This window comes from Tenrec ecaudatus, chromosome 16 (assembly GCF_050624435.1).
Source record: "Tenrec ecaudatus isolate mTenEca1 chromosome 16, mTenEca1.hap1, whole genome shotgun sequence".
Classification (NCBI taxonomy): Eukaryota; Metazoa; Chordata; class Mammalia; order Afrosoricida; family Tenrecidae; genus Tenrec; species Tenrec ecaudatus.
This window is the reverse complement of record NC_134545.1, coordinates 20,610,663-20,632,542: the sequence shown is the minus strand read 5'-3', so window position 1 is coordinate 20,632,542 and position 21,880 is coordinate 20,610,663. Positions and strand designations below refer to the sequence as shown.

The window sequence follows — 21,880 nt, the reverse complement described above, 5'->3', positions numbered from 1 at the left end:
CTGGGGGTGTGTGGGGGAGTGGGCAGGGGAAGCAGGAGGGTAGGGGGGCACAGGGGGAGACGGCCCTGGGCGGGCGGTGTGCTCACCGATGCCCTCGGTGAAGTTGGGGTAGAGCTCGTCTGTAAAGAGGGGTTCGGGCAGCTCACGGAAGTAGAGCTTGAGTGTGCCGGCGATGGCGTTGACGTCCATCTCGCTCATCATCACCGACACGTCCTTATTATCTGGGGGGCGGGGGGCAGGGCTCAGCCCAAAGCAGCCCCTCCCCAGAAGCTGCCCCCTTTCCAGTCTCTATCACCCCACCCCAGCCCCTCACCCCAACCCCGGAGATGGGGACGCCCAGATGACTTGTTCCCTGTAGGGGCTAACCCAGCACCCGAGGGCCCAGCTGTTATGCCCCTGCCCCCCAGTACGCAGGACCCACACTCACTGACGTCAAAGGCCGCCTTCAGCGCCTGGATGTCCGTGGCCACGCCTGACACGCGGTAGATGCCCACCTCCTCCATGCCCCGGCGCTCAATCTCCTCCACGCACTGCCGCACGATGTAGGGCACCTTGGACCGCTCTCTCCTGCAGGGATGCCCTCCGTCACCCAGGGACACCCGCACCCCTGCCTGCCCTGCTGGAGCACCTAACCGCAGCCAGCAGCCTAAACCCCACAGCTGCTCTCCCAAGAAGATGAGGCTGACTCAGAAACCAGGGGCTGACGGTCTCTGGGTCGGAACCCTGCGGCAGCAGTGGGCTTGGTTTTGTGCTTCGGGGGGGGGCGGGGGGGTGTCTCAATGGGGCCTTTCCCAGAGCTGAGAATCCCCGTGACTCTGAGGCAGGGAGTTCAAATCCACCGTGACACCTTGGAAGAGAGGCCTGGTAGTCTTCTCAGAGACCGGCTCAAAACAGTTTGCTGATACAAGGGGGGACCTGGGGTTGCGGGGGAGGGGGTTGTCACGGTGGGTCCCAGGGCTGCCTGGGGCCAGTTACATGCCGTCTCAGGCCAGGAGGTTTTCCTAAGTCAGATGATCCACTGGAAGCCCAGTTAGAACCCCGGGCTCCGGGCCGTGGATGGCAGCTTGGCATCCTGGGAAATAGGCTGGTGTCCAGGTCAGGATTTGGGGCAGGGCCCTGTGCAGGAGGCAAGGCTCAGCCTCCTAGAGAGGTACCTGAGCCCCAAATATAGCAGGCACCCAGCAAGTGCCCAGTGATGGCCTGACCCCACAGGCCGCCCAGGAAGCAGTCCCTGTGCAGTTCCCACTGCTGGCCGTGACTCCGGGTGGGGTGGGGTGGTGTGTGTGTGTGTGTGTGTGTGTGTGTGTGTGTGTGTGTGTGACAGTACAGCTGTGCTGAGGGGTTCAATGCCTGGGTTTCAGGAGGAGGCGTCAGTGCCTTTCTTCCAAGGCAGGTCCTTTCTGTGAGCAGCCAAGCATGTTAACTGCCTGCACTGTCAGCGAGTCCAGCTCCCTTCCCCCCCAAAACGCACTGCCGTGGGGTTGTTTACAGCTCTCAGGAACCTCACGAAACGGAGCGGTACGGCCCTGCTCCCGGGCTTTATGGAGCAGACAGCCGCCTTTCTCCTGTGCTGGGCTTACTCTGCTGACCTTGCCATGAGCAGCCCCGCACGGGGCACGCAGGAGCCCCCAGCTTTCGTGGGAGCACAGATCGGCTTCCCCAGCTGCCCTTTAGTTTGGTCACATTCGAGGGAGCAGCTGACCAAGTGCTCGCTGTTTGTGGCCCGAGCCTCACAGGGGCTTAAATTCTGAACCCCGCAGTTTACAAAGGGCTGTTTAGACAGCTCAACATCCACCCGCAAGCTCCCCACACAGATCAAGCTCCTTGGCAGTCCCTGTGAGCACTGATCAAGGCTGTATGGTAACCTTGCCCTCGGGCAGAATGCACTGGAAGGTGGACTGTCTCCACCCCTCTCCAGTCAGCCCGGGCAGGGGCAGGCAGACTCTCTCTTAGGGGCTTGCCTAGGTGTGTTCTTGAAGGAGGTCACCAATCCGGGGGCCACATAATCAGGAGTCAGGCCCTATCAGTCTCGCCCTAACTGCCTTGGTCAGAGGCCCTGGACCAATCTTGTAAGATCTTCTATCTGCAATATACGTGTCCCAATCATGGCCCGGGTTCCTGCCCCTGTAGTCCCACCTGTAAGGGAGATGGCCTGAACTGCCACCAAGCATGCCTTTGTGACCGTTCCCTTGGTTCCGAGCCTTAGGTAACCAGCAGCCTGACTGAATTCTGGGGCTCCCTTCTGACCTTGTGCTGATGGCCCCCCCTCACGCAGGCAGGAGTCTGTTTCTGTGTTCTCTTTGGCCCTGTGGGACTTAATAAATATTCTCTTTAAATTCTATTTCAGATTGGGTTCTCTTTGGCACCCTGAAACAGAGGAAGCAGCCAGGTGTCTCTGATACAGAACAAAGGGGGCAGGGGGCTCATGTGGGGGTCCCTGCAGGCTCGGAAGGCAGAATGAACGTGCTGTCTCACCCCCAGCCAGCTGAGGAAGAGTTACTATTGAGCACGGAAGGGGTGTCCTGTCAGACCCCCCCAACCCCACATGGCAGCCACAGAATTGGGCCCCTGGGTGGGCGCCTTCAGGAAACAAGGCCAAAGGTGTGGGCCCATCCCTGCCCACCACTCACTTGGTGACTACTGCAATCTTGACCCCAAAGACACCCGTCTGCTTGCGAGACGGCATCCTCTTCAAGCTGAACTCCCGGCTGGTGAACTTCATGGAGAGTTTCACTTCAATCTGCAGGGAGAGAAGGGCTGGGCTCACACACTCGCCCGCTAGCCTGGAGCCTGGTGCCCCGGGGCAGAGGGGGTGGCGGGTGGGCCGGCACGGTTAGTACCAGCCTGCCTGGGGTGGTGTGAGACCTGGCTTCTGTGGGACATCCCCACAACCCCATCTTTCTCTCTTAATTAAAAAACAAACAAACAAGAAAGCAAAAGTATGGAGATTATCATAACAAAAACCCGTGGTGAGGGTTACTTTCAGACGCCAGCTTGGCCGGGCGGTGGTTGTCAGTGGTTTGCTGTATAATGTAATCGCATTCCCCAGTGCCAGCTCATGTGATGTGATGCAATCATCTTCCATAATGTCACAGGATACGATGCAATGTAACCCACGTCCCTAACCTGATATAATGTCACGTAATGTGGATACATTGTAATCACCTTACAAAAAAACGTACTCTATGGCAATACAGTGCAGTCGCCTTACAGCAGGGCACTGAGTGAGATCTCATGTCCTTCCTCGCTTCCTACCCCTCCTTCCTGTCACCTGGTTGACACACAGGGGGCTTGCCTGCCCAGCATGTGTCACCTGAGCTGGTCCCCTCAAGTAACTCTGTGTCTCACTGGCATGTCCCCCTCGTGAATCCTGTCAGTCGAATCTCCTCATGTCTCTTGCTGCTTTTATAAAGGTCTAACTTTCTGGGGGAGGACCAGGCATCCTTGGGGGCTTGGTCTCTATAGGCAGATCTCAGGACCCATGTCAGGGCCCACCAGCCCAGGTTCACCCCCAGGGCGTGACCACATACCCCGTTCATGACGATCACAGTTTTCTGCCAGTCTTTCTCCTGCAGCGCCTGGGGCTCCAGCTGCAACAAAGGGGCTGGTCAGTAGATGCCTCAGGATGCCGGGGGTCCCCAGGGCAAAGTGCTCACTCCTAGGACTTGTGTCAGCACCTCTACCTGGAAGCTAGGGGGCTCTTGTGCTGTGTGGACGGCAGCCAGCTGGGAAAGGAAGCGCCCTACCTGCCCCCGAGGGCCAGGCTTGCATGGCGCCCCTGTCTCTTCCTGCTGGGAGCCAATGGTGTCCACTGCCCACCTCCCACTGCCCCAAGCAAGCCCCACATGGGACTGCAGAATAAAGGAGTAGTCCACTCCAATGACACTGGCAGGGACTCAATCGCAGTGGCAACTTCCGGGGATGCACAGGGGACTCGCCCAGGAGGGGCTCCTGGCTGGCTCAGAGCTGCTGGGTGGCGGGAGTCTAGCCGAGGGAGATGGGGGGTACCTGCAGCCCCTCTAATGCCCACCCCCCCCCTGAGGGTGCTTCCCCAACCGCCTGCCTGCCTGGTATGTTATCCAGTGTCACCTGCACAATTGTGACGAGCCAGGTGCCCAGGCCCAGGCCTTTTATGTGTGTGGTCCACTTGAGTACTGGATGGTGAAGGGAGACTAAAGCAGATACAACGCATCTGAAATACTGCCCTTGGCCACATAGACAAACAAGCAAAATGCCCACGGACTGGCAGGGCCACGCCAGCAGAGCGAACTGAGTCTTAAGACACTTCTCTGGCCTGAGTTCGGTGTCCCCGGGGAAGACGCGCCGACAGAGAGGCAAGACCCCCAGCAGTGTGGCCGGGCCAGTGGACACGAGACGAAGGTCAGTCAACTCGATGGCCACAACAGCGGTGTGGGTTCCCCCCTCCCCGGGACCCCCAGGTGGGGGGCAGACAGGACCCTGGCTGTGAATTGCTCCGCTGTACATGAAGGCACCATGAGCATGTGGACCCGGCCAGAGACGTCTGCCCACACCGGTCTTCTGTCACTGCCAGTGTCTGCAGTGGGGAAGCTGTGGGTGGGGATGGCCGGGTGCAGGCGGTGACCCAGCTCAGCCGCGCAGCCAAAGGCTGGAGGCTCAAGGCCACGCAGCGTACTGCCATCGAGTCGATGCCCACTCACAGTGATCCTCTAGGACAGGCCGGAACTGCCCCTGTGGGTTTCTGAGGTCACTCCTTACAGGAGAAAGCCTTGTCTTTCTCCCCAGAGCAGCTAGTGGTTTCGAACTGCTGACTGTGTGGTGAACAGCCCAACAAGAAGCCACTAGGCCACTGGGGCCCCTGTAAAAAGAAAGGTCTGGCTCCTGAGACCTGGTCTTGGCCACCGTTCAGGGCTGCACCTGAGCTCACCCTGTGGGTCGATTTTCCTCTAGACAGACAGACCTGTAAGGAGACAATGACACCAGGGAGGGGGGGCCTCTGAGAATAATCAACTGCCTGCCGTCCATTGGAAGGGCGGCTCTGCCCAAGGTCAAAGTTCAGAAGGGCCAGGAAAGAGGAGGAATGGAAACAGGGAGTAGGGAGGACACGGTGGTGGAGAGTCTGAGCTGCTGAATGGGAGACTGACCGGCAGTGCCCTGACCGCTCACCTGAGTCACAGAGAGAAGAAAAGCAAGGAAAAGAGGGGCCTATGAACGAGCACTCGGCGAGCACCCCGAGAGGCATGTGTGAGGGACACCCTGGCCTGAGGTGGGGCCACGGCCAGTGTGTGACTTGAGCCCAACCGGCCCCGCTGGGACCCTTCATAAGGCTGTCCCTGTCTCACAGGTCTTTTTCCCCATTGGGCTGGTGATAGCAGAGACCCTGGAGACACGAGTGGAGAGGAGTCTGTACCCCCCAGGATGATCTCATGAGACCTGCACCCCCTGCCGAGTCCTTGGACTGCAGGCCCAGCCTATGGGGGCATGTCCACGGCACAGCCCCTCCACCTAGGCTGTGCTGGTCTTACCTAGGGTGAGGGCATGAGGCTGTCTGGTGGCCTGTTGACCTCAGTGGCCCAACCCACCCATCCCTGCTCCTTGGCACAGTGTGACCGCAAGGCTGAGGCCCCGCCACCCCACACTGCCAGTTGGCCTGTGGATCATTCCAAAAGGAATCTTGCTCTCTGCCCTTCCAGGCCAGCCCTGTTCTCCAAGGTCTCCCCTCTAGTGGGGGACTGGACCCCTCCTCCCAAGTGGGCCTGGGAAAAGCCCTTTCGTTGGGGGCTGTGGGGTAAGTAACCCCAGGTCCCACTGGTCCAAGTCACCCCCCAAAACCACTGCCGTCGGGTCAGCTGGGTTTCCTGGTAAGGCCACAGTTCCAGAGTAGAACTGCGTGGGCCCCATCGGGTTTGGGTATCTATCCCCACTGGAAGGGTGTGGCCAGGCCTATGTGGTCCTGCAGAGTGAAAACTGTGGGGGCCGAGCAGGGAGCGGGTGGGAGTGTCGGCTCTGCTGGGTAGGTGGGACGGAGGGGTCCCTGTGGATGTGGGTTCCTCTCCCTCATGGGCGCTCAGCCCTCTGCGGACAGAGCATGTGGCATCCACCCTGGGAAACAGCTGTGCCGCGCAGTTTCTGGGATCTGGGGGCACACGTAGGCAGGCTCCGGGACAGGAAGTGGAGAGGAATAACTAGTACTACCAGGCACTACCACGTCCCCCAGGGTGTGGGGGAAACGGATTTGTGAAGCCCAGGCCCCCCGCTCAAGTCCCCTCTGAAACTCAGCTGTGTGCTGTGGCGCGTGGGAGGGGCCAGAGCACCGGTGGGCGCGTCTCACCTGGACCTGGCCCTTCCCCATCATGCGGTCCGTGCTCTCGCCGTCCTCCTTGGCCAGCTTGGCCCGCTGGTAGCATTTCTCGTAGCACAGGATGCGCAGGGTCTGCGAGCCTTCGAGATCGATCTCAAACTCCTGCGGCCCCGATGGCAGGGGTCAGGCAGTGAACCCGCCCTGCTGCCCCGGGAGGCCCTCCCCGGGCCCCAGACATCGGCGCCTCAGAGGACGGTCCCTGCAAGCAGGCCCTCAGCTCCACCCGAACGGAGGTGGGAGGGGGTCAGAGGGAGACCAGGCAGGGACACTTAGGCCCGCCCTGGAGAACTTGTGTGCACAGCAAGGCCACCTGTCACACCCAGGTGGGGCATCATACCTGTCACCCCCTCCACACACACACAAGGCCTGGGGCGGGCAGGGGCCAGCCCTGTCATCCTCCCCACACCCAGCTCCCAGAGGGCGAGCCTCCAGGAACAGAGAGGGCCACAGCATGCGTCTGAGGGAGGCCCCACAGAAAACCATGAAGGCACCTGGGACACGCAGGCTTGTAGACACGGTGGCTTCCACAGCCATGTGCCCTTACCTCGTTCCAGTTTGGCTCAGCCGTGTCCCTGTAGACCCGGGTCTTGGCTTTGTTCACGAAGTAGCCGAAGGAGTCCACCTCCAGCGTGCAGTACAGACCTGTGGGTGGCGGGCAAGAGGGGCGGGTGAGTGGATGCCCCACATACTCGAGTCTGCTTGAGGGGCGAGGCAGGGGCTACTTCAAACTTCAGGACGGGAAAAAACAGCAAAAGCGCCTGCACAAGCCTAAGAGGGGGCTATGTGGCCAAGCTTGCTGGGGACAATGGGCACAGAGGAGGACCAGCAATAATGGGAGGGTCCCACGGCCAGGCTGCCTTGGCCTTGGGACAGGAGGTCTGGACCTGAGCGGACACCCAGTGGTTAAGCACTGCGCTGTTATCCAAAAGGTCCAAGGTTCCAATCCACCAGCCACTCTGAGTGACAAAGATGAGGCTGTCTGCTCCTGTAAAGACCGACCCACCTCGGAAACCCTGGGTTGGGGGTCAGCTCTGCTCTGTCCTACAGGGCTGCTCTGAGTCGGAACGGGCCCGATGGCACATGGCAGCCCCAACACAAGCCACGCGGAAACCCTGCAGAGCCTGGCACTCTCCAAGCTGGGTTTCATTTCTCTACCAGCCGCCCTGCAATTACGAGGCCCACCTGCAGGGGGCAGCCAGCCAGCTTGAAGGGCAGGAGCCCGCTGCTGGAAGGGGCAGTGTCCGCTCTGGGAAGACAATCCCACAGGTAGTGGGGGTCCAAGGCTCCCTCGGGAATCCGAGCATCAGTGTCTCTGGTTCACAGGCCCCCTTGTTCCCTGCCCCCCACCCCACCCCACCGGCCACCAGCTGCTTACTGGAGCTCTGCTTAAATCCAGTGGCCGAGTGAACGATGACATTCAAGAAGCCATAGAGCCCCGGTGACTCATCATCTGTGAGAGATCAGAGAGGTGAGGATGGTGGGGGCAGGGTGGGGGAGCCACTGGCTTTTCTCCCAAGTCCCTCAAAGGGTCCATTGCCGGGAAAGGCAAGTCTGTGGACCCAAACGGAGCCAGTAAAGTCAAGATTAAGTGCAATGAGCCCCTGAAGGCAGGAGGGGCAGGTGTCACAGTGGGGCATGGATGGTATGTAAGTGTGCATGTGCACCGTGTACACCAGTGTGTGCACGAGCAGATTCACGTACCAGCCTATACCTGTGTGTGCTGGAGTGTGTATATGCATATTCATAAGCATACACCTGTGTATGCACGTGTGTGCGTATATGAGCACATACCCGTGTGTGCTTGGCGTGTGTGTGCATCTGTGTTCAAGTATATACCTGCAGACTGAATATACGTGTGTGTGTGTGTGTGTGTGTGTGTGTCTGAGAGTAGATGCCCGTGAGTGACAGTGACCTTCGGCCTGTGTGAAGCTGTGGAGCTGGACGAGTCTCTTGGACAAGGGGTTGGGGGCCAGCCGAGGCAGGGGCAGCAGGTGCACCAGTCCGAGGGGCTGAGCAGGCTTGCAAGCCTCAGGACTGGGAACACAGTGACACCCCCCCATGCCCAGTGCTGGCTCTCGGCGAGAGCTCTCTGTCGCAGGGCTGGTGAGGTGGGCGGGCAGCATGCACCCCCGGTCCTGAGAGGCCTCCACCCGCCCGCAGGGAGACGACCCACCTTCCTTGTTGATGGTCAATGGAATGTTGTGGACAGTCTGCAGCTTGACGCAGGAGTTGGTCAGCATCTGCAGCTCCACCGAGGTCAGAGAGAAGCTTTTGAAGCCTGAGGGTGGACACAGAGACACACAGTCCGTGACCCTCCCCGCCCTTGAGCCCCAGGTCCCTGCAGTGCGAGGCCTGGCCAGGCACAGCAGGCCTTCCCCCAGCCCGGCTGGCCTCGGAGGTTTTGTAAGAGAGGAAGCTCTGAGCCTTCTCTGCCCATGTGGGCCTCCTATTCCATCAGGGAGTCAAAACCCAAACCAAGCCCATTGCTCTGGGCTGATTCCAACGCCCAACAGGCCTCTAGGGCAGACCGGAGCTGCTCCTTTGGGTTTCTGGAATTGGATCATTACGGGGGGAGCTGCCTCATTTTCCTCCTCTGGAGCAGCTGTGGGGTTTGAACTGTTGACCTTGCAGTGAGCAGCCCAGCACATGAGCCACTGCACCTCCATCAAAAAGGAAAGGGCTTGGTCGGGGCCCTGGGAGCCCTCACTGTGACAGAACCTGGGTAGACGGCAAGCAGGGCTGGGGCTCCGGCAGCCAGACCACAGGGAGCAGGCCCTGAGTCTGATCAATACTGACTGCCCGTGTCCCGAGGGAGCCCAGGCCAGGGGCGGTGGCCAGCCTAGTGTCCGTGCACTGTGCACAGTGACCTGCAAACCACGGATGCATGCGGCTTCACAGGGCCGAGGGCTCATACAGGCCACCCTGGGAGGGCAGCAGGGAGGCAGGTCCACCTGTTCTCTATCATTGCACAGATGTGGACCGAGCAGCCACTGCCCGTGGACCAAGGGACCTCTGTATCACACCCTCAGATCTGTTTATGGACAGGGCTGGGGGTCCACCCTTCACCCTGGTGCATCTCTACAGAATCAGTGAGATGCTGAGTGGGCCAAGGACAGAGAATGGAGCCCAGCTGAGTGGACACAGGTGGGGGACAATGGAGGGGGTGCTGTGTAGCACAGGGAGAGGAGTGAGCTGTGTCCTGGAGCCCCAGAACAGAGGGGGCTTGGAAGACCAGGAGTGGCCCATGGGTCTCTGATGACAGCAGCCCCCCACTAGTCTGAGGGAAGCCTCCATGCTAGATCCCGCGGGATTGAGGGTTCCCACTGGCCACCAAATACAGGCCAGTTGAGGTCCCGCCAGCACTCACACTTCTTCTGCTGCTCCCGGATATTCTCCCTCCACTCGGCACGCTCGTAGTCGGACGAGATGAGGAAGGTGTAGCTCTGCAGGCGGGGGCACAGGGGGGGCTCGTCACCCACCCCAGGGGAGGGGACATGCGGCCCCACCACACACACACGCTTCCCAGACACACACTCGTACACACAGACACCTAAACACAGTTGACGCACAGACTCCTGCACATACACATGTCACACAGACATACATATGTGTCACACACAGACAACACCCCCCCAAGACACGCAAGCACGTGGTGCACGGTGCTCACCTTGCCATGCCGACTGTGCACCCTGAAGGCCATGTTGGGTGACATGAGCAGCAGCAGAGACTCCTGCTCTGACAGCTTCTTCCTCAGCCTCTCCATGGCTTTGCTACCCTTGTTGGCTCGCTGGGGGGCAGGGGCAGGGACGGGAGGTTAGGCTCCCCACGCCCCTCCTCCCGCAGATGCCCAGCCTGCAGGGCGTGCGATGCAGCTACAAATCACAACCCTCCAGATGCCCGGGGGGGGGGGTTCTGCCAGACCTCTCTTCAGAGGAGCTTCTGGGTGGGCACTCTGCTCACCTAGGCCCAGCTCCATTATTCTGACCACACCTGGGGTCGCTGGGGCCTGGAGCTGCCTGACAGCCTCCCTGAGGGACGCCCAGCATGAACCAGATCATCCCTGGCACCACTGCATGCTGGGAAGAGGACCCTGTGGTTGGCCACCAGGTGGGCCTGTCTCCAACACCAGGGCCAGAGGGACTGACACAGATGAGCTCGGCAGGGGCAGGAAGCTGGCCGCCCACCACGTCCAGGACCTGAGATGCAGCACACATATAGGCCTAATGGTTCAGGGTGGTTTCAGACGGAGGCGTGAACAAGCCCAAGCTCACTCTCTGTCTGGGGTCCCTGGTCTGGTCAGAAGCAGCCACGGTGACCTAGTGGTTACACATTGGGCTGCTAACCACAAGGTCAGCTGTTCGAAACCACTGCTGCACTGAGGGAGAAAGACAGGGCTCTGAAACTCACAGGGGCAGTTCTACCCTGTCCTAGGGGTCGCCGTGATAGGCATTGGTTTGATGGCGGTGAGAGAGTGAGTCTGGTTATGCGGGCACCCCATTCTGTCAAACATGCTGGGTAGGGGCTGGGCTGGGAGGTGCCCACAGGCAAGGCCCACCTGGCCTGTGCCCCCTGGTTGGCATCTTTGGACCCAAGGCTCAGCCCGACTGTTTCTACCCCTACCGTTGCTGCAGAACCGCCCCTGGGGGCTTCGAGGCTGTTGGTGTTTATGGGGGCAGGAAGCCTCAGCTTTGTCCAGAGGAGTGGCTGGTGGGTTTGAACCCTCTGAACTTCTGGTTAACAGCCCATGCTAGCACTTAACCCAGTGTGCCACTAGAGCACCTCAAGCAGCTTTAAGGAGGAATCGCCGACCTGCAATAAACTCACTGTCCTCAAATAGACCCCAACTCCGTGCGCCCATCAGACTGCGCACAACTGCCCGAGGGTTTCGGGGCCCTGGGTCTGCGCGGGGTCAGACCACGGAGGGGCTGGCAGGTAGAACTGCTGACCTTTGGCATAGGAGCCCAATGCTTGACCCAAACCCGCTGCTGTCGAGTCGATTCCGACTCATCGGGGCCTTGGAGGAGAGCAGAACTGCCCTGTCAGGTCACCGAGGCCGTGAACATTCACGGGCGCAGACGGCCTCCTCTCTCTTCCAGGGAGCCACGGCTGGGATCAAACCACCGACCCCCAGGTTGGCAGCCCCTTTTCCATCTCTGAGATCACTGAGGGGTCAGCCTGGGGCAGCCCTCACGGAGCGGGTGGCCTATCCATCAGGGTCATCGTCAGGGGCTGTCCAGGACCCCCTGGTCCCTGCCTGCTGTGGTGTCTCTGCGGCACCAGCGGGCTGCCAGCACCGGGCCCGGCGCACCCGTACCTTCTCTCTCTGGATGTCGCTCCTGATCTGCGAGATCTTGATCTTGATGGTGTCTAGCTCCTCGTCGGGCACCCGGGGGATGCTGGGCGCCGCCTCTGACTCGTCCACCGTCTGGAAGCTCAGGTCCGTCAGGGGGATGTACCACTTGCAGTCATAGTGCTGGGTTTTGCTGGTGGGAGGGGGTGGGTGTCATGCCAGCCACCTTTCTGTGCCCACCACTCTGCCCCACAGCCTGCCACGGCGCACGGTTTGAAACCAAGACCACCCCCATCCATCCACCCACACGCCCATCGGCTGAGGGGACTGCAGCCATGGCGCTTCCGTGTGGGACCGAGGACTGTTTGGGGGGGAGGGGGCGTTCCAGGCGCCGTCTCTATGGGAAGCAGACCGCCAGGCCTTTCTTCGGCAGCACAGCCGGGTGGGTCTGAAATGCCAACCTTCAGCCTAGCAGCAGGAGCAAAGCACTCACACCGCCAGTCCAGGGACTTCACGCACGGCTTCCAGATTCAAACTCCCTGTCCTGGACGGGAGTCGACGCTGACTCCTGTGGGTTTCCAGGACTGCACTTCTTAATGGTCGCAGAAAGCTTTCTCCCAAGAAGAGGCTGGTGGTTTCGAGCTGCTGACCTTGCCGTTAGGAACCCGACACGTAAGCACTGTGCCACGGGGCTCCCTTTATGCCCCGCTTACCTGGCTGTCAACCCCAGGGCTGCGTGGAGCCCTCCTGGACCTCACTGCTGCTGTGGGTGCCACCGAGTCGGTGCCAGCTCGCAGCGCCCCACGTACCACAAGCAGAAGGAAGCTCGGCAGGTCCTGCCCCATCCACACCACGGTTGTTAGATTTGAGCCATGACATCACCTCAAGGGCCTGCCTCTTGGTCACTGCCCCTCCACTTGACCAAGCAGGATGTCCTTCTCCAGGGATGGGTGTCTCCTGACAATGTGTCCAAAGTACGTGGGACGAAACGTGGGACAAGTCTCGTCAACCCGGCCTCTACGGCACACCCGGGCTGTGCTTCCTCTAAGATGGGCTTGTTTGTGTTCTGGCAGTCCGTGGGGCTTTCCCGAGTCTCCATCAGGGTCGTGACTTGGATGCTAAAGTGCTTCCCAAGCTCGTATTCATGGTCCAGCTTTCACAGGACCACGCGGCGACCGAAGACGCCCCGGCTGGGGTCAGGCGCACCTGGCCCCTCAAAGTGACACTTTTGCTCTGGGGCCATGCTGTGGCTACGATGTCATGCTCTCCGTGAGCTCCCCGAGTCCTTCCAGCCAATGGCTGGGTGGTCCAGCAGGTCAGGGGGGGGGGGGTGTCGCATGGACCCAAAGTGTGTCGCTCGCTTCCTGAAGAGGCCGAGGGAAACCAGCCCCGAATCTGCAGGTGGGATGTCCCTTGGGCTTCCCAAGCCCACAGGTGGCACCTGCCTGTTCAGGAAGCTGGATGGACGGTGTCCCTATAACCTGAAGGCTGAGACCCAGCTGCCAGGGTGGGGAGGCAGGGGATAGGGCTGGGGGTTTGAGTGGGTGCTAGGGGTCTAGATGGCGCTACGATGAGGCTGATGACACAGATTATTAACCTTGCCCCGGGGCCAGGACTCACACTGCTCCTTATCTCCATGTACTAAGTCAACTGGGCGTCCTTGAGCCCCCAGAGTTCACACACACTCACCCTCCACCCTGTTTCTTGAGCTTGGCACAGAGCAGCAGGTCGGTGAACAGGAAGACGTGGCGCAGCTTGCGTGCCCCCTCTACCAGCTCCACCATGAAGCTGTCCTTCAGCAGCTGCCGGTGCTGCAGGCACAGGACAGGGGCGGGGGTCAAGGAGCCAGCCTCCTGGAGAACCCCCTCACCCCCGCCCCAGTGGGAGAGGAATCCACTGGTACCCCTCAGTTTAACAAGCATGTGGAGCTGCACAGAGGTGACCGGGTCTGGGCAGCCTGGTCACTGAGGCCCTCAGGGGAGGGTCAGACGCTCCCCCCCACCCCGCCCACCTTAATGAGGACACAGCAGCCCCGACACCCCTTGTTCCACACGCAGGGCTGCACTTCCTGTCATCACCAGCAGAGGGCACTCATACCAGGCTCTAAGCCGGCTCCTCCTAGGGGGTGTGGTAGGAGGCGCGGGGAGGAGTGGAAACCAGAAACCTCCAGGCCCCAAGTCACCAGTGTGGCCTCCCCAAGGCCCGAGATGCCCCCATCCGTCTGAAGTCCTTCAACAGGTCCAGGTGTTGCCCCAGTCCCTGTGGGTGGGGTGGACAGTGGCCCCTCTGGGATAGGTTTGCAAGCCCGGGGGCTCCTCCCATCCACCTCGGGTTGCCTGGACTTGAGCCAGCAGCCTGCTGTAGTGCCAGCAGCCGTGAGTTCCAGGAGCTGAACAACAGAAGCTTACAGCCTCACCTGCCACGCCTGGGCTCACAGGCCTCTGCAGCTACGTGAGTCACCTTAGAACCTGCCTGCCTCTACAACCACCTGAGCCGCTTCCTTGATGGAAAGCCCTCTTCCTGGGAGAGTCCCGGCTCTCTTCTCTAGAGAGCCCGGTCCTGCTCACCTCGCCCTTCTTGACGGTCATGGACTGCCGGCGGGGCGTGATCTCCTCGTTGATGCTGGACAGGAAGTTCTGAGAGATCCGGAGGGCGTCCTGCAGCAGCGGGTGGTCGGGGTGGCTGGGTGGTGTGTGCTTCAGCAGATCCTGTCCCGGGTGGAGTGAGTCAAGTCAGAGCGTGAAGCGCATGGGCCAGTGCTGCCTACACCCACAGCCACACACAGTGGGACCTAGGTTGCCCGGTGTGTGCTCAGCACTGCTGCCGACAGGGCACCTGGGCTGGAGAGGAGGCCCCAGCAGCGTGTCAACACCCCCAGGGACATGAGGGTCTGCGGTCGCCCCACGCTCATGGCGACTCTGGGCACAACAGGACGGAACCTGGAGACAGCCAGGTCTTTCTTCCTAATCCGACCCTGGAAGCTCAGCTTCAGCATCATGGCCACATCCGAGTCCCCAAAGATGGATAGAAGTGGCTGTATATCTAAGACATGAACTTGAGTCCCCTGCACGGGAAGCCAGGAATGTGCTGGCTGCTCCCCTCCCTGACTGCACCTGCCCGTGTCCTGCCCACCTAGAAAACTTGTGTCCACACGGGACCAGGATACCTGCCTTCAGGACGTTCCTCTCTGCCAGTGGCTGCCCCGTAGGTGACCAGGGGACACTGGCCCCTAGGCTGGCTCCAAGCCCCAAGTTTGTGGTGGGCAGAGACCTAGGGGAGTCTTAGTGGTAGCCCTGGGTGACAGGGACTTGGGCAGCACTGGATCCTCAGGGGCTGTGACTTACGTGCAGGACGAGGGTGCTGCGGGTCACCCGGTCCACGGGCTTGTACAGTAGGGCTGTGGAGAGATGGCAGCTGTGAAGGGGCTGCACACCCCAATCTGCAGCCACCCCCATGTGCTCAGAGAGCCCCACATGGGCATGGCTGAAATGCAGGCAGCTCTGGGGCTGCCAGGAGTCAGCGCTGGTCCTCCTCTCGCCAGCCTCGGAGCTCACAGGTGCCCACATGGGATGACAGGGATGGCAACCCTGGCAGGGACTGGCTCTACGAGCAGGGTGAGAGACTCAGGGAACAGGCCAGCCACTGCTCACTGCTTCCAGTTCTGAGCTGTGGACAAGTGGGCACGTGATTCTGAGAGCAGGACCCGAGCAGGGGCTGGTGGTCTGTGGAGTCGGCTCACTGGTGAGGCGGGGGCCGGCCAGCCTGGCCCGTGCATTCCCCCAGCACGGGCACAGTCCCATGTGCCATTTCCCAGACAGGGTACAGTTGCCATGCCCACCTCACGGGGGAAACCCAAGGCCAGCTTGTGCCTGTCCCCTGGGCGCACACGGAGCCGGTCACACTGTCCCTGTTGACACGAACTTCCCCGCTCACATAAGCAGAGGTTTCTGCTCTGTGGGGAGGTGCAAGGGTGCTGACCCTGCCCAGCTGGCCACCCAGATCTGGGGTCACTTCAAGATTGACCCCCGGGGCACCATGTGAAACCGGGGACAGTAACGCTGTCCTCCAAGGCTCCTGGGAAGGACATGATGCCACCGTCGGCCCAGCAAACCCACGCCTGGCCACCTGGCCTCTTCTCCCTGGTCGTTAGGGACCACAGGTGGGTTCTGCTGCCCCCGCTGCCCCTGGACGACCCCCCAGCACAGGGACTCACTTTCCAGAGAGTTCTTGGTCGTCTGGTCCTTGGAGTCCTTGTTGCTCCTGGCTCTCAGATTCTACAGGGAGAAAAAGCACGTCTGTCCGCAGGAGGCCCAGGGCACAGTGGTTCCAGGTGGGCTGCTAACCATAAGGTCAGTGGTTTGAGCCCCGCAGCCGCTCCACGAGAGAAAGAGGAGGCTCCCTGCTTGCATGACAGGCGTACAGCTCTGGACACCCACCAGAGGAAGGCCTGCTCCGTGCTCTAGTCGCGGTGAGCGTGTACAATCTGGATGGCAGTGGGTTTCAGTGTCAGCCCACGCCTCGTCGGGATCACAGAAGTGTCCCTGACACGGTGGGGGAGATCAGGAACCCTTAGCGTCCCCCCCTCTCACCCACTGGACAGAAGTGCAGTTTGAGCAGTTCATTTCCGCTCACAGCGACCCTGCAGGACAGGGCGGAATAGCCCCTGTGGGTTTCCAAAGTGGCCAATCTGTATGGGGGCAGAGCGCCTCATCGTTCTCCCTCGGGGATATGGACGTCTGGAACAGCCAGCTCGATCCAGGTCAACAGTCAGTGCTTACCCTGCCATGCCACCTAGGCCCTTCCCGGGCCTGCCAGGGGGAGGCAAGCAGCAGGCCCCTCCGAGCCAGGCAGGGCCTGCCCTGCAAAGCCAACGCTGGCTCCTGCTCCCTGTCCCACCAGGACCAGGGCAGACCGTGGGGTGGGGGTAACTGAGGGGTAATGCAGGTTTGGGCCGGGGTACCAAGAGTAAGGTTGGGGAGAGGGTCCTCGGTGGAGTTGCACTGTATTTGATCCCGGGAGGCCCGGGCTGTGAGGTTGCCCCCACTCCAGAGCCTGTCCCCCACACTGCTTTGATGCCTAGGTCGGCGGCCTCTGCCACATTGATTCCTCCCCACGCCCAGAGGGCTCCCAATGAGTCTGCCTCAGCAGGGCCCAACGGTGTGGGGCGGTGCCCCCGAGCAGACCAAGCAGGCAGGTGCCGCTGTCACCTGGCCAGAGCACAGCCCATGTCCCACCCCTGGGCACGTGTGCATGCTGTCTGACCCCTCACCCCTCCAGACTCATTCAACTCTGGAGACCGGCACCCTGCCCCAACTTCTTTTTGAAAATTCGATGTTGAACTGGCCCAGGTGGGATACTGGGGGTGTCGGCAAGCCATGCTCAACGGGGCCGCACCGCTGGGCACCACGGGACTTTGGTTGGCTGCCTTGCGGAAGAAGATTGCCATGCCCTCTTCAGTCTCTGGATGGTATCGTCGTCGTTCTTGTTGGGCGTTGCAGAGTCAGTTCCGACCCATTCACACAACAGAACCAAACATGCCAGGTCCTGTGCTGACTCACAGGTCTCCCTGAGCCCACCATGGCAGCCTCAGTGGGGGGTCTTCTCCTCCCACTGACCGCCCCCTCCCCCCACCCCGCAAACCAAACTCACTGACACCTAGTCAACTCTAAGTCATGGGACACGACAGGACAGGGAGGAACTGCCCTGTGTGGGTTTCCGAGACAGTAACTCTTACGGGAGCAGAGAGCTCCGTCTTTCGCCCTCGGAGTAGTTGGTGGTTTCAAACTGCTAACCTTGGGTTAGCCGCCTACATGGGACCACTACGCCACCAGCGCTCCGCTGAGCCAAGTGTCCCCTAAAAGGACAGGTTGACGTCCTGCCACTGCCTGCCACCTCCTCCTGCTGCCCGTGAATGTGGCCTCAGGTTCCATGAGGGCATGATGAACCCGGGGGCCAGGGTCTGGTAGGACCAGAGGGAGGCCCGAACGGACGGAAGAGCCACATGAAGATAGGGCTGGGCTGTGAGGCGTCCACAAACCACAGGCACCAGGGCCTGAAGGAGGCAGGCAGGACCCTCTCCCAGTGGCCTGGCCCCCCGTCGCTGAGGGAGAGAGCTGAGGGGGACCACGATTCTCTTGTCTTAGGATCTGAGTTGGGGCACCTGGCAGGGGCAGATGCAAGACCCAGAAGCATGTGGAAAGGCACCTGGGGTGACTTGCCTTGGATGGCTTAGGGGACTTGCAGTGACGTGGAATGACTGGGTGTGGCTCCTCTACCCATAGTCTCTGTGTCTCCCACCAAATGTCAGGGGTACAAGCCTGCAGATGGGGCCCGTGGGACTAATTGGAGGTGATGGCACAGTGTTGCCACCCCGCTGCAGGAAGGGAGAATCCCACGATCCTCAAGAAAGACGAGCCAAGATGAGAGGTCAGGGACAAACGTAAGGGAAAAGCCAGTCCACAGGAGCCTCAAGTCTCCACATGCCGGAGGCGAGAGCACTCGACGGTACCTGGCGACTTGGCAAGCGGCACTGGAGGAGAGCACAGTAGGAGGCCTGCATAGAGGAGGGGACAATGTGGAGCAAAACTCAAGCATAAGGCTAGGCTCCTTGGGCTGAGAGGCTGGTGGGGCTCCCCAGACTGAGGCCCTTAGATACTGCTTAGGCCTGGAATGGAACTCCCCTCCCAGCTCCACTTGCATCGACCTCTCAGACCCGAGTCTAATGGGGGCAGTGACCCTGGGGAGGGTACACTGCTCAGAATGTTCCAGTGTGCCGGAGAGAAGGCTGGGAGGGCGGGAAGGGGCAGCGAGGACCCAGTGCCCGGTGGGACCGCAGTCAATGTCTTCACACAGCACGTGCAGGAACTGCTGAGTGGGAGATGGATTCGCTCAGTAAACCGTCACCCCAATCCATCAATCGATCAATCCATCAATAAATCTACCTATCTACTTAACTACCATCACCTATCAACCAGGTATCTCTCTCCCACACACTAACATCAGAGCCCATCCCCAGCCCCGACCCCACTAGCACCTCTAGACAACTCCTGGTCTTACTCTTCCGGAAGCTTTGCCGATTCCTCCCCGGCCTCCTTGGAAACGTGGAGCAGGAGGGCGCATGCCACCCGACACAAACACCACGCACTCACAGAGGCCTCTTCACGGCCTTGCATTCCAGCGCATTCCAGAAGATTCTAGCACCGGTGCCCAGACTCCCACTCAAATGTGGGCAGGCAGGGGGGCACACATTCCTCCCCACCCCCAACCAGGGATCCCCGCCTCCTGGGTAGAAAGCCATCCCAGGTGGACTTGAACTTGACCTGACTGACCTGCAGGCGGCCTTAAAGGATTAGGGCTCAAATTGGTCACAGCTGCTTGGAATTCCACACCAACGCCCCAGCTGTCTGGGATGGGAAGGGGCGCCTGTTAATTGAATGTGCTGAGGAGGAGTTGGGCTGGCAGTGGCAGGGCAGCTGTGACCGTGGGGAAAGGCCGTGCCAGCAGGGACAGCAAGATGCCGGTTGACATGGCCACCTCCCGTGATAAAGTCTGGAGGGCGCAGTTGAGGTCCTATCTGGGCCCAAGTGGCTGACTCATTTCTGTCTCTCTCGGGGCGTCCTTTCCCCCCAGGGCCCTCGATTAGGAGGGTGCACGAGATGTCAAAGAAGCCCTAAAAGCTCAGAGGGTTGGGTGTTATGCTGCCAGCGCCAGTCAGGGGTTCAAACCCACCAGCCGCTCCTCCCGGGAAAGGTGAGGCAGTGTGCTCCTGTAAAGACTGACAGCCAAGGAAGCTTAGGGGGCAGTTCTAGTCTGCCCTGCAGGGTTGCTGTGTGCTGGACCATGAACTTGATGGCAGTGGGTTTGGGTTTGGGGTTACCGACCTAAGTGATGCGGAGAATAGATTGACCTTATCAAGGTTTTCGTCCTGCGTGGAGCCCCCTCAATGCTCGTGGAAGCAGCAGTCAAGAGATGAAACCACGCACGCACTGCACTGTGCACATCTGCCACACAAGACCTCGCGAGCGCATTGAAAAGCAAGGGCATCCCTTTAGAGCCTGAGGTGCACCCACCCCAGCCCGGCCGTGGGGTTTTCCGTGTCGGCACATGCCCGTGAAAGCGGGCCCAGAGGGAAGAAGAGCAGAGAGGAATCGGCGGTTTGGACTGTGACACTGGTGAGGAATACCGAGTCAACGGACAGAGAAATCCATCTTGGAGCAAGGACGGCCAGAGGGCTCCTGAGAAGCGAGGCCGGGGAGACTGGGTGTCAGGAGAGACCAGTCCCTGGAGGGGGACGTCGTGTTTGGTCACGGGGAGGGGCAGTGAAAAAGAGGAGGACCTTCGACCAGACGGAGGGGGACAGTGGAGGGGACAGACGGAGGGGCTCCAACGTCAGGGCCACTGTGAGGATGGCACAGCATGGGCAGGGCTTTGTCTGCTGGCACAGGGCCGCTAAGCACCTAACCACCACCTAAGTGCTGTTGGCTCTGCACCCACCCGGTGGTGCCACCGATGGAAGACAATGGGTTTGACTTTATTTCTGGTGTGTGTGTGTGGGGGGGGTGTGACCTTGGCTAAACACAGGCAGGGAAATAGCACCCTAGGTTACCTGGCCTGTGCACACCTGCCCTCTCGCAGCTCTGCCCGCTCGGGCAGGGGGGGCAGGAGGGGTGAAGGTCGTTCCTCTGGCTGAACCCCCACCCACCTGCTCTCCTCACCGTCCCATTGCCACCTGGTGCAGAGCCCGTGTCGCATCTCCCAGGCGGTCAGTCTCCGCAGGAGCAAGCAGCCTTGTCTTTGTCCAGCGGAGCGGGGCTGGTGGGTTTGAACCACTGACCTTACAGGCTCAACGCCTGGCCCACAGCATGGTCTCAGCCATGCCACATGACAGGGAGCGATCACTGGCAGGCCCTGTGCAGGGCGGGCGGCTCCTGCAGGCAGTGTCTGCCACATGCACCCTCGCAGGTGAGGAGTGCTTCCGGGGCAGCCCCTGACCTGGAATCCGTGTTCTCTCATTCTCTGGGTGCGTGGGCACGCAGAGCATCTGCCAGGCGCTTACCTCGGAGATTTCTGCAAACTGAGCGTTGGCCTGGCAGCACTTCTCTGCCGTCTCCATGGCGATGCTGTAGTTGTCCACAAAGGCCCGGTACACGCCTAACTGGCTGGCCTGCAGGGAGAGGGAGGCAGTACACACTGGAGCAGGGGTGGGTGGGTCACTTCCCCATCATCCTGGGTCAGATGCATAGGGGCCTGCAGGGACCCCAGTGTAGCAGAGTCCTCCCACGTAGGGTGTCCTCCCACGTGGGGCTCCCTCCTACCTGCCCGCCCCTCCCCTCTCACAGCACGCCTCTCCCACCCAAATGACAGGATGGGTGGGTGACTCACGCCTGGCCAGGTAAGCTAAGCTTCCTGCCCACCTACCAGCTGGGAGCAAGCAGCGGAGCTCCAGGACAAAGCTGTCAGTATCAGGCCCCCACCCAACCCACCCCCGTGCCCCCCGCCCGGCAGGTTTCCTAACCCAGCAGTGGGAGGCCGCCTTCCACCAGGAGAATGGGTTAGACTCCCAGCCACTACCGCTGTGCCATGCTGGGACACTGAGCAGGCCGCGGCGGGGCTTTCTGATCCTGATGAACTAGGAAGAAAGGCCTGGAGATCTGAAACGCTGGATGGATGGTCAGTCTGGGCTGGTCCCAGGAGGGCGGGGCTGCGCAGCGGGCAGGGTTCACTCGGACAGGTGCTGGGTCACCGCACCAGAGGTGCTTCCACCTCGGGCGTCCATGCAGACTCCCTACACAGCCAGACCCCCTCGCCTCTGGGCCCCCTGTCCACCCTTGAGGAGGCCACGGCCAGGTGACAGAGCCAGGTGTCTCCCAGCTCAGCCGAGGGGGAGCTGAAGGCAGGAGGGGCTCACAGGTCCTACCATCTGCACCGTGTCGAAGCCACGTCCCAAACCGCACACGGGACAACCTGAACCTTGCTTCGCTTCTGCCCACACCAGGCACCCCCCAGCCCCCGGGGTCTGCAGGGGCCTGGGACTGCAGGAATGAGAGGACACCTTTGCACCCCACTGCATGTGTCACTCCCACAGCCCCAAGGCGAGGTCTTCATCCTGCCTCACGGTGACCCCAAACCAACTAAACCCCACTGCTACCCAGCAGCCACCCAGTTCCGACTCAGAGTGACCCAAAATAGCACTTCCGAGGCCGTCTGTCTTTAAGGGTGCAGACAGGATCCTCTCTCTCTCTCAAGGAGCA

General features: G+C 60.8%; 1 protein-coding gene across 2 annotated transcripts in view; it reads right to left on the bottom strand.

Moving 5' to 3' along the window:
• The window catches only part of BCR (BCR activator of RhoGEF and GTPase), a 74,567-nt gene that overhangs the window by 3,745 nt on the left and 48,942 nt on the right, over nucleotides 1–21,880 (bottom strand). For both annotated transcript variants that reach the window (XM_075533649.1, XM_075533651.1), the window contains exons 5-20: nucleotides 20,686–20,793; nucleotides 15,844–15,904; nucleotides 14,975–15,027; nucleotides 14,198–14,338; nucleotides 13,320–13,441; nucleotides 11,655–11,823; nucleotides 10,008–10,127; nucleotides 9,708–9,783; nucleotides 8,514–8,618; nucleotides 7,716–7,790; nucleotides 6,885–6,982; nucleotides 6,311–6,442; nucleotides 3,531–3,590; nucleotides 2,631–2,740; nucleotides 428–567; nucleotides 87–221 (exon numbers count right to left, since the gene is read on the bottom strand). In XM_075533649.1, the coding sequence (XP_075389764.1) occupies nucleotides 87–221; nucleotides 428–567; nucleotides 2,631–2,740; nucleotides 3,531–3,590; nucleotides 6,311–6,442; nucleotides 6,885–6,982; nucleotides 7,716–7,790; nucleotides 8,514–8,618; nucleotides 9,708–9,783; nucleotides 10,008–10,127; nucleotides 11,655–11,823; nucleotides 13,320–13,441; nucleotides 14,198–14,338; nucleotides 14,975–15,027; nucleotides 15,844–15,904; nucleotides 20,686–20,793 (1,705 nt within the window). The remainder of the gene's footprint in view (nucleotides 1–86; nucleotides 222–427; nucleotides 568–2,630; nucleotides 2,741–3,530; nucleotides 3,591–6,310; nucleotides 6,443–6,884; nucleotides 6,983–7,715; nucleotides 7,791–8,513; nucleotides 8,619–9,707; nucleotides 9,784–10,007; nucleotides 10,128–11,654; nucleotides 11,824–13,319; nucleotides 13,442–14,197; nucleotides 14,339–14,974; nucleotides 15,028–15,843; nucleotides 15,905–20,685; nucleotides 20,794–21,880) is intronic.